General features: G+C 43.1%; 1 protein-coding gene across 2 annotated transcripts; it reads left to right on the forward strand.

Moving 5' to 3' along the window:
- Positions 1 to 63: 63 nt before the first annotated feature.
- Positions 64 to 11,703, forward strand: RB195_001326 (uncharacterized protein; the record flags this gene model as incomplete). 2 transcript variants are annotated; one of them, XM_064198056.1, is made up of 23 exons in its annotated part: positions 64 to 88; positions 1,374 to 1,427; positions 2,545 to 2,610; positions 4,599 to 4,652; positions 4,753 to 4,818; positions 4,939 to 5,004; positions 7,009 to 7,062; positions 7,156 to 7,209; positions 7,294 to 7,359; positions 8,179 to 8,244; positions 8,351 to 8,404; positions 9,219 to 9,284; positions 9,350 to 9,415; positions 9,505 to 9,570; positions 9,639 to 9,692; positions 9,759 to 9,824; positions 10,103 to 10,156; positions 10,522 to 10,587; positions 10,870 to 10,968; positions 11,042 to 11,095; positions 11,151 to 11,216; positions 11,349 to 11,414; positions 11,657 to 11,703. In XM_064198056.1, the coding sequence occupies 23 exons, from the start codon at positions 64 to 66 to the stop codon at positions 11,701 to 11,703; spliced, it is 1,395 nt and encodes a 464-aa protein (XP_064053937.1). The 2 variants fall into 2 exon arrangements, with proteins under 2 accessions (XP_064053937.1, XP_064053938.1); XM_064198057.1 differs by lacking the exon at positions 64 to 88 and adding an exon at positions 1,161 to 1,197.

Here is an 11,703-nt window from a genome sequence, read left to right on the forward strand (position 1 = left end):
GCTCATTTCACATATAGAAAAGTGATTCATGTGGAAAAATCCCAAGAAGTTTCACAGAAAGGAATGAATCACAATGCTTTTCTGGAAGGTTAGTGAAATTCTGCAGATTGCAGAAAACTCCCGAGAGAGAGAGAGTGTGTGTATGGGAGTGGTTATTGCATACTCTTCTTCATTTCTAGTTCTTGCTTGAGAGTTCTGAAGATGGCAAAAATAATTGACAGAATGAGCGCAAATAACACGACTCGGAGACCAAAGAAGGAGAAGAGGGTGTCATACAATTTTGAAACTGCTATCGTGAACGAAACATGCACACTCGCTTGTCCGGGAGTACTGACAAAATTCGTCATCAGGAACCCTCGAGTATGTCAATGATGGACTGAACCTCCAAGAAAATTCCGCACAAAGTCATGTGATCGATCCAAAATTCGAATTCTCGGTAGATAATGTATTTCTTTCCGTGAAAGCATCCTTTTCAAAATTGTATGACACCCTCTTCTCCTTCTTTGGTCTCCGAGTCGTGTTATTTGCGCTCATTCTGTCAATTATTTTTGCCATATTCAGAACTCTCAAGCAAGAGCCAGAAATGAAGAAGAGTATGCAATAACCCAATAACCACTCCCATACACTCTCTCTCTCTCGGGAGTTTTCTGCAATCTGCAGAATTTCACTAACCTTCCAGAAAAGCATTGTGATTCATTCCTTTCTGTGAAACTTCTTGGGATTCTTCCACGTGAATCACTTTTCTATATGTGAAATGAGCAACCTTTATTTTGTCTCACTTCTGTCAAAAGGATATTTTGGGTCACATTCATATGCATTCCTTGGCTTAGTGTGCCGCAGAATGCTTGAAATAAACGCTTACGGGCCAAGAGTGAATTCTCAAGAAAATGCGCATTCGATCAGGTCATGGGAGAGGGACGATGAAATGTGTGCGTGCTTTAAGCAGAGGAAGAATATAAGTTGAGACAAGCGCGCTGCGTTCGCTTGATTGAACACATTCGGCGCCGACTATGCACAGTATCTCGTAGGCAAAAGGATAGGCTTATAGTTGATTAGTTTACCACTACCTTGAAATTATCATACACTCAGAAAGAATAATTCAAAACTAAAAAGAAACCTTGAAAATAACTACACATTTATTAGCTACATTCGCCACTCATATGAGGGATCAATTCCATGCTGCTGCTGGACGACTTGGTAATTAGTGTGTCCAAATATATAATAATTACAAAGTGTATAATGGATTTGCATGCATGCTTTGCTTTGCTTTGCATGAATTGGCTCTTCCGCTTCTGCTTCCTTTTCTGTTTTTATTGTTTGATGTGCACAAGAAAAGTAGGGATTTTCATTGATTGGTATTTTTCCATTTTCAGAACAAGCGGGCACTAAAGTGGCAGATTCTGCACAGGGCGTGGTTGGAGCCGTCGGTAAGAACCTCTGTTTTTTTTCAAATTTTTGGTGCAAAATTACACTTTGTTTCTTCACCGCACATCTAAAGCACCAACTGAGAAGTGCCTGGAAAAATTAAGAACTTGAGATATTTACCGTTAAGAGTGAGTCCACGCCTTCCTGTGAATAATTTCCTCGTCTGCTTACAGGTCTTTGGGAAGTGTTCGAGGCATTATGATCCCACCGCGAACCCAGACGCTCGCTTCGAGCGCAGCCTCGGCTGCACCGAGCTTCAGCTCGTTTTGACCCGAATGTACCTTATCTTAATAGGAAAACAATGACAACGGTTCCACAGTCAGTAGCAAGGAGCAGAGGTCGCCGTTCCGCATTCTTCTGTGCTTCCGGGGGATCTATGACGGATGACTGTAGTGGATTGGATCTGGACGCTCGATTAGCTCCGACCTGCAAGCTAAGGCTCCCTGCAGAGTCCCACACGCGCTGGGAAGGCGCGCGCTATCAATGAGTGATTATCGATCGGGTGCAGTTTTGGGCCCTGGGATGGAAGAAGGACGAGTTTGCACCTGCTCATAGGTGAGGTAACGAAAGACGATGCGACAGAAAGTTACGATTAGAACGACCTGTACCTACCTCTAGCCAACTCGATGCAGCTATCAGTGCTACTATGGGTTGAACCACTAGCTACGCTAGGATGATACGCTGGTAGTCGCCCCCGAGCAACATCCACATCACCTTGTTGTGGACTGGAACCTCTGACAGTATTTGCAAGAGTGGAGAAGAAGGGAATAGAAGTGCACAAAGTAATGTGTTGATCAATCCCTATGGGTATGCACCTACGCGTTCGACTTTGCTTGAGAACCGTTTGAGGTTTATGAACACGCGCGCACCCTTAAAATGACCTCCGTGGGGTAGCCAATGTATCAAGTCAGTGTTTTTGTCTTCCGTCGTCCCAGACAAGGCTAACACACCGAACTCGAAGGGATGAAAGGCTTGCTTAGCACTAGGGCGATTTCGAACCATCGATCGATCGCACGGTCATAGCCGGGCTTTTACTGACTGCGCCACATCTGCTCCTTCCTAAGTGAATAGCGGTTGTAAAAGTACATCCTTCACTATCGCCATCCACTACTATTTCAGGTCACGCTGCCACTTCAGTGAAAGACCACGCTGCGAACGGATTGCAGAGAACTGGAGAAGCAATCGGTGAGCCAATTTCATCCCCATCTTCAGATCTCCCTGATATATTACCAATTATTATTTACAATAATAGAAATGAAACAAGGATTCCCTATAGGGATCTAATAAACTGTAGGGTTTTATGCCATACATAACGGATATGATGGTAGCGACCTGCTACAACGGATCTGGTCACGTCTTTCTCTAACAGACTCTTGCTAAAGATATCAGTACTACAAATTAAATATCTATTCAAACCTAATTTTATGATCCGTCTGTGATCCTATGATGTTACTAAAATTTGCAAATACCATTCGATGAAACTCTTCTTTTCGTGCTAAAATACAATTATGCTGACATAATAAAATGGGTATTTTGGCCTTTAGGGATAATTATATTCATGCGTTGTATGCCAAAATTGCACTTGGATCTTCTCATCGAATTAAATGATAGCTCTTATTCTTGGAATTCCAAGCGATGGTTTGCTTCTTCACCGTAAATTTTGAAAACTACGTCTCGAAACCCATCTAATAGTTGAAAGAAGAGAACACCGAGAATTTCCTCTAATTGAGTCGCCGTTTGCGGAAACTACCTCACTCAAAGGTTTTTCATTTGGCAAAGAATCATGCCACTTTCCACTTTTTACACTTCCGTTTTTATCCAGCAGACTGACGAAGAAAGATTACATGTTTTTTTGGTTGGCACGGAAAGGTACAGCATGAAAGTACTCGACAATAAAAATAGCTGATTTTCTCCGCTCTCAGCTTTAACTCGTTTGGGGGTTTCTGCTGTCATAAAAAGATTGAAAACCGAAGTCTTGATCCTAAAAGTGCAAAGAAAGATGCAGAAATGACTTTGAGGCTTATAAGCGTACGCTTTCTAAGCCAAAAAAACCTCCTTTGCTGTTTTCTTCTATTTTGTGTATGAAATTTTTGCGTCGAACTGTATCAGTCCTTTCCGTTTTGTTTTGTTTTGTTTGCGAACAATGTGGAGCGCTAATTTTTCACCGCCTCTGCACAAACTTGGCCCCATTCTAAACGCTCCCCATGTCTTCTGGTGAAACATAACTCTCGGCACCTACACATACAATTTATGTACTACACTACGTTGCAATGATGTGCCACAGTAGTGGTGGAGCAGCGCAAGCACCGGACGGAACCTTACGCTTAGGCTTGAGGGAATTCGCCTCAAAATTTTCGCCTTTTTCGCACAAAATGAACTTTAATTTGTTGTTAGTTTGTGATTTTTCTAAAAGTTGAGTATCTTCCAACCCATTCACTGGATAAGCAGCATTGTCACATGCGAGCATCCTTATCTGAGAATCCCGGATTTCCCGGATAAGTTCCGTCTCATTCTCAACATTTCATCCTTGGATTTATTTTACCTCCTTTTCAAATTTCTCAGAGGTGATGCTATACCCGCGATTGCTCCCATTTCTCGCATTTTTAGCTGACTCGAGAGCATCATGGTTACTATTATTACACATTAAGTTTATTCATACTTTCGGTTATTCTGTAAGAAGTAACCTGCCTGAAACCTTTTTCTGGCCCCTTTTTACATCTTAGTGTTCTTGTTCGCTTTTATGAACGTGTTCTGGTTCTAATTACACTGCTTATCAGTGCTACCCTTTTGCAGTAAATTTAATTAATAAATAAACCAAAGGGCGTTATTTCTTCCTGCGCTAGGCGAACGCAGAACACATCGATAATCCTTAGTCTCGTTGCTCCTCCTAACTGTTGCTAACTGTTAGATGAGAATGGAAGCTGTGCTGCGATCAGCTGAACTCAATCGCAGTACCAAACTAAATACACAGCCACAATACGTTACTATGCGAGTTGGGAACTTACGATTCAGGAAGAGCGTAGTACATATACAGTTATCTCAAGGTTTCTGTATCTTTCGAATGTTAGATATATTCGTGTTTGACTTATGACTAAACGCACGTTTTTTAAATATCGAGTCCTATGAATTTTTTTTTCCAATTTGTGCCGTCAATAAAAATATTCGACGTTTAGCCGACGGAGCAGGCGCCGTCGTCCAGGGTGCTAAGGATGCAGGAGAAGCTGTGTGTAAGTGGAGTTTTGACCTTGTTTATTTAGCCTGAACCTTTCAAGTCATTGACACGAAACCAAACCGTCGACGCGAGAACTTTAGCTAACCCACTTTCAGCCGATGCTGCTGGAACAGTTAAGGATACTGCAGTCGACACTGGAAAGTCTGTTGGCGGCATATTTGGTGAGTATTTGAACTCAGCAAGTTGGAGATGGTATTTCCTGTTCACAGTTGCAATTTATTTTGTTGAGAAGAAGTCGCTTGTATGAAAACTTCCCTGTGATAGAAACTTAAATGGTTTAGGATCCGCTTTCGAAAGTGTGAAGGAGGGCGTTTCGTCAGCTGGACGTACTGTGGGCGACGCAGCGAGTTGGTATTTTCCTCCTTATTTTCACTACTCGTAGTCTTCGTCTTCGTCGCTTTCTCAAATGGAAATAATTATCTCGAACGAATAGCTTTGGGGACCCCAAAGACAAAGTTTTGAAGTCTTACTTTCAAAAAGTAAAGTCAAATTTCGTCCCATCTACAATCAGAGAGGGAGTTTAACCCCTTTAGTGTTTCTGACGCATATATGTCGTGGAATGGACTTTTACTACAGGCGGGGCCCACTTAAGACGTTAAAACAGTCTGATAAATTCCATCTTCATAAATTGACAAATGTAATTGCGGTGAAACTTGTACTGTATCGGTTGGTCCCGTATACAATCTTTTTTTTTGCATTACTTCCAACTTTTAAAAAGTTATTCAAATTTTGCGTAGTATATCTCTTCCTAATACAAAGTTCAGCATAAAAGAGTCCCGGTGCTCCTCCTATTACCACATGGTGTGCACCTGCAACCATGACAGCGCTGTATAAAAAGTTGCACTATTTATAATTGCAGAAGCGTGTCTTCTGGTATGCACATCTAGTGAAGGGGAGAAGATACAGAATAGAATGCAGAAGGCTGCGGGAGTTCGAGGGAGCAGGGGTTGATGGCACAGCGTTATCTGCACAGATCGGAACTTTTTAAAATGTTGGAAACAATGCAAAGAAATGTTAAAGACAGGACCCGCCCAGTTTAAGTTTCACCAGCGTTACATCAGTGAATTCATGAAGATTGTTTTAACCCCTTAATTTGGGCACTGTACAAAAAGTGTAATCCATGGCTTACATATACGTCATAAAGCGCAGGAGGGGTTAAAGAGGACACCAAGCAAGTCCCGTAAAAGCACTTTGTTTCCAAATTTTTGCGACTACCCGTTAAAGGCATCACCCCACGAATCTGAGGTGGTACAGATTTCAGGTGGAGTACTCGTATACGGGGTCGTAGATTATGGAGAGGGGGATGATTCTGTCCATTTCTCCCTGCATCAGTTGAAACGGACAACCCCAGAGCGCTATTTTTTCCGACGTCCTTAAATGCAGCGCGCCACCCTTGCGCCGCTCCTCGCCCGTGATTCGTCCTAATGAGTTTTCAACGAATCGTAGGCGGGGCGTGGTTGAGCGGAGCGCAAACGTTGGGCACTGCAACATAAACCGTCACAAAAAAAAAACAGCGTTCCGGGGTCGTCCGTTTCCACTGATACAGGGAGAAACGGACGGAATCACTCTCTTCCACATAATCTAAGACCCCGTATAGACATAACCCACCCGTCTGCTAATTACACTTTGTGCTTCAACACTTTCATACTTTGTGACTGAACACACTCATCCACACTGCGAAAGAAACAGTATAGTTTGATGATTTATGATGGAGTAATTAAAGTCGTTCTCTGAGATGCAATACTGATGAAGGCAAACTTCTTCAATGTTCAAAGAAGCCTGCAATTATTATTGTAAAGTTTTACCACTGCTGCTTTTGCTTTCGTGACATATTTTATTTTGTTACAAGTCCCCGATGCACCTCATCACTTGGACGTAAAAGACATCACTCCATGAATCTGAGGTGGTACGGAATTCAGGTGGAGTATTCGTATACGGGATCGTAGATTATGGAAAAAAGGGTGATTCCGTCCATTTCTTCCTAATTGCCGTAAAAACGGCCCGAAAGATATGGCTCCGATCGTTCTAGCGCACTTTTTTCTACAAGGAGTTCGACTGGAGCGCAGCAGCCTTGTGCGGCGCCGCATCTTCCGGACCGTTTTTTACGGCAATTAGGAAGAAATGGGCGGAATCATCCTCCATAATCTACTATCCCTTATAAGAATATTCCACCTGAAACCTGCACCACCTCAGATTCGTGGGGTGATGCCTTTAAACAACCTTGAGTGGGAGCTGTATGGTGCAAAGATCCTGTATTTTGAGTAGCCTCTGCTAGTAGTGCCCAAGCATTGTCGCACACGCTCCTCTCTCCTCTTGCTTCGGTTAGATTGCTTTGATTTATGTTACATTAGGTGGCGCGGCTCATGCCGTTGGCGAAGGAGCGTCAGCAGTTGGTGGGGCTGTCGGTAAGGAATTTTCTTCGACGTTCTTAAGTTCTTACTTAGTTTTTTTTTTGTTTGGGACCGCTCTGTTTCGTTTCTGACATCGCTTTGAATTAGGTGACGCAACCACGAAAGTCGGAGAAGGTGCATCTGCCGTTGGAGGAGCAGTTGGTAATAGCTTCGTTGTGTTTCACTACAGCCTGCTTGTTGGCTTTCGAATCCCACATAAACTTCGTTAACCCACCATATTTGAAGGCGATGCAGCGTCGGCGGTTGGAAGAGGTGCCGTGTCTGCTGGCGAATCGGTTGCGAATACAGTCGGTAATCATTTTCCATCTTCTAAAAACTGTTCAGTTTGAAAATGAGCTGATTAATTGCACAGCACGAATAGCTTGTAAACCATGCATACCATGCCCTTCAAAGCCTTTTTTCCGTGAAATTACGTTGTTTCTACTTACTTTAAATTACTAGCCTAAAGTTTGATGACTAGGGCTTCAGGTCAGCGAGCCCCCATTTCAAAGTGTTTTTTAAACGCTGTACTGACTGCTGAGAGTATTTTTCGAAGCTTTTCTTGAACAAGAAAAGTCCTCTGCTATATGATAACTCCAAAACTACAGTAAGTAACATTTCAGAATAACATAACGAAGATCAATAGTATGCGGCATCGATACCGAGACAGTCTTCATGCAAAGTTTTATTAATTAGCTTTCATTTGCACTAACAATGTAATTTTATATTATTGAATAATGGTAATAATACCAATGCTACATGCGGCCCTAAGAATTTAGAAAACTCGGTAAACGCCTAAAATGTAAATGACGGATATTTGTGGACAAAAAAGACCTGATGCTTAGTGGGGATCAGAAAGGGATCATCGCTAGCTTCACTCGGAGCCCAAACGCTCGACCTCCTCTGCGTTGCTTCGAGCGCAGCTGCTTACAGAGCTGTACCGAGCTTCAAGTCCTTTTCACCAGACTACAGTACCAGAATGCTGCACACTCAAAACCTTGTGAAGCTGACGCAGAAAAACTGTATCACAAGTTTTGAAAATTCTGAGGAGACGAAATGTCTCAAATGTCTCTTCATCCAGTAAAAGTGTTTGACTGAGACTTCATGAGACTGCACGCCCTTCACTTTCAGGAGATGGTGCTGCCGCAGTGAAGTCGGGTGTGGTGTCTGCGGGTGAAACGGTTGGCGATGCTGCGAGTAAGCCTTTTTTCGCTTTTATTTTTGAGAACTGGCGAATAGTGGTGTACACTAACCTATTCATTTTCCTTTTATTGCTTTTGTGCATTCTTAATATGCTCTTTAGGTGGAGCTTGGGGCGGTCTGAAGAGTGGAGTTGGTGCCATAGGTGACGCTGCAAGTGAGTGAACACTTCTTTATGATTTTTTTTCGTTGAACTTTAGAAGTTCCTTGAGGGGCGGAGGGTCTAAAGATCATTGTGAAGAAGCATGCAAAAGAGGTTTACACACGAACGTTTTGGATCCGGAAGGCGTCGGAGCAAAGTTTTATGAATCTTCTGAGGACCTTTCTCATATTTAACGGATACTGTTGCTTCTTCTGAACGACAGGATGAGAGCTGTGCATTGCACTTGGGGATGGGGATGCGATCTTGTGGTGCTGATCTTTCTTCCACCGATCCGTTTCTTACGAAGTTTCGTTCATTCTACCTCATTATCAGGAAGAAGGTGACGACGCTGAGCCAACCGAAATAGAACGTCGTCAACAGTCTTTGCTCTGTCTTCTTCTTCTTCTTCCTAGCGTTTGTCCCGCGTTGTTGCAGAGTCCGCCTTTCTGCTTCTTGTCTTCCATTTGGTTCTATCCATTGCATCAGCCGTACATAAACGCGTATCCATCATATCCAGCTTCACACGGTCTAACCAGCGGATCTTTGGCCTCCCACGCGGCCTCACTCCTGAAATGTCGAGCTTCAGTGCGGTTTTGGCAACAGAATCTTCCCCTCGCCGCAAGTCGTGACCGAACCATCTCAGTCGGGCCTCCTTCACCTTCTCAGTTATCGGGACGACGCCGAAGATGGAGCGCACAGTGTCGTTGGATACTTTCTCTTTTAGCGTTACACCTATCGTTACCCACTTAAAATGGAAGCAAAAAATCGCTCGTCCCTAGACTTATGCAAATTGAACTTCCACGCTAAACAACTAACAATTGTTTTGAAGGTAGCGCCGCTGGCACAGTTGGAGAAGGCGTTTCTGCTGCTGGAGGTGCTGTTGGAAACGCTGCAGGTGGAGGATCTCTTTAACACATTGTTCTATACTTCTTTTTTCTGCAAATTTCTGAAAATCTGCAGAATCTGCTTATGGGGCTGCAAAAGATGGCGCTCACGCTGTTGGACAAGGAGTTTCTAATGCAGCATGTGAGTGCACGTTTAGTTCTGATATCAGCGTTGCTTTTCTTATCCGTCCGAAATATTTTTATTTTTATTTTTAAAAGCTTTTTTTGAAGCTGGTGCCTATGAAACCGCTAAAGATGGTGCTCATGCCATAGGAGAAGGAGTTTCGGATGCGGCTTGTATGTCTTCGTTCTAGTTCATTTCACCCTCCCTAGATTTCACCCTTATCCTTCTTCATTCGTTTCAGCTGGAGCCTATAACGCAGCCAAAGGAGGAGCTTCAGCAGTCGGCGGTGCTGTCAGTGAGTGCTTTCGAACAAATAACGTTTGCTTGTTTCTGTACTTTTCCGGGGAATTGAAAGCTTCAGGTGATGCTGCCGGTGCAGTTGGAGATGGTGCCGTTTCAGTTGGTGGAGCGATTGCTGACGGAGCCAGTAAGTCGCACTGCAAATTCTTTTTTCCGTCTCAGCATACTTAAAAAAAACGGTTATCATATGAACCATAGCGTAGCAATCAACTTTGTGGTGTCTTCCAGTGTTTATTTGTTATTTGTTTGTTTATTACATCATGTAAGCGCATCTCAAAGCGTTGATCCAAGCACTTTGTCCTTTTATCCTCGATTATGTCATGATCCTCGCACACTTGTGTGCTCTTTCTAAAAGCAGAAACAAATGAGTGGTCTGTTCGGCTCGAATTCAAAATTCCTGTTTAGGCAGCGCGGCAAATACTGTGAAGGAGGGTGCGGCCACGGTTGGAAATGCAGTAGGTGAGCTGTTTACGTGATATCGTCCTCTAGTATTCCAAATTTTTGTTTGTTTACCAGGAAAATGTTGTAGTCATTACTGATACAAGGCCAACGGCGGTCACCTACAGACAGTCCCCGAGCTTTCTTTGGCTAAAATGTAGTTAGAAGGTCTCTCATTTCTGAAAGTGATTAGCTAAGTCAATCAGGGCCCTAAAACCTTAGTATTAGTTTAAGATTATCTAAGACATCTAGGCTAAAGCTACTAAGGAAACAGCACGAGATAGACCTTTTAGAAATAAGAGTTACGTTCCTCCGTCCCCAACTACACTTTCCTATTTCTTCTCCTATTTGCGTTTTTTGCACAATTCATAAAGAGTGAATTCCAGCGGATGCCGGTTCTTCAGCATGGGAAGGTACCAAGAACACAGGAAAAGCCATAGGAGATGCAGCAAGTTCGTTTCATTCTTATTCAGCGTTTTCAAGGAGAAAACAAATCAGCCATGGGGTTTTCGTCGTATACTTCTTCTTAAGTCTTTCTCACTGATTTGGATTTTTGGCTGCATAGGAGGATGTGTTCACCACTAGAAATTGCTTTTGAGGTTTAGTTGGTTTTTTATGGAAAGGATGAAAACACTCTACGAATAAAAAACTCTTTAGTTCTGAGATAACCAGTTAGAATAGAATGAGGATCAGAAAAATTAATTTCTCTCTTGCAATTCCCAACAATGTTCCAGCGGGAGTAGGCTCCTCTTTGTGGGATGGAGCGAAAAGCGCTGTAAACACAGTTGGAGAAGGTGTGAAGAGTGCAGGACAAACGGTTGGGGATGCTGCTTGTAAGGGAGTATAATTTTAATTTTATTTCTTCCATACACATATGGATCTACCACTAATATACCAAGTGTTTAGCTGGAGCATGGGAAGGTGCAAAGAACGCTGGACAGGCGGTAGGAGACACGGCAGGTGAATAATTGTTGTAGTCGTATTCCATGTGGCGGAGAACGGTTCGTGTTTCCAGCTGAAGTCGGTCATTCCACATGGGAAGGCGCCAAGAGTGCAGGGAAAGCTGTGGGAGGCGCTGCGAGTACGTTGTTTGATGAGATTTATGCTTCTTTGTCAGTTATTCTGCAGTTGTTTCATTGTCCTTCGGAAGAAATCCAAGTAGTAGCTACAGTATCTGACAGTGTATCATGCCTAGCAAAAATTGTGATTTCAGGCGATACTGCCAACGCTGTCGGTGGGTTTGTGAGTGGTGTTGCGTCTGATACGCGGAACGCTGTTGGTAAGGAACACTCTTAAACTTAACAAGACTTTTAGGACTCTTGGCTCGCTCTTAATTGGTTTACTTCGGAAGAATTCGGTTGTTTCCTCTGCTTATTACTCTTAGTTGATGATTTTTCTTACCATCTGAACTCTTCTTGATTTTGTGAACACACTTTTGTGAACGAAAGCCCGGAGCAGCAGTTTCCTAACCTGATGTGTTTTTTCGGCGATAATATATTGAGAGAACCGTCCGTCTTCCAGGGAACACCTTGAAATCGGCTGGTGAAGCAGTTGAGGGGAAAATGTGA

The sequence above is a fragment of the Necator americanus genome, chromosome IV, assembly GCF_031761385.1.
Source record: "Necator americanus strain Aroian chromosome IV, whole genome shotgun sequence".
In the NCBI taxonomy this organism is placed as follows: Eukaryota; Metazoa; Nematoda; class Chromadorea; order Rhabditida; family Ancylostomatidae; genus Necator; species Necator americanus.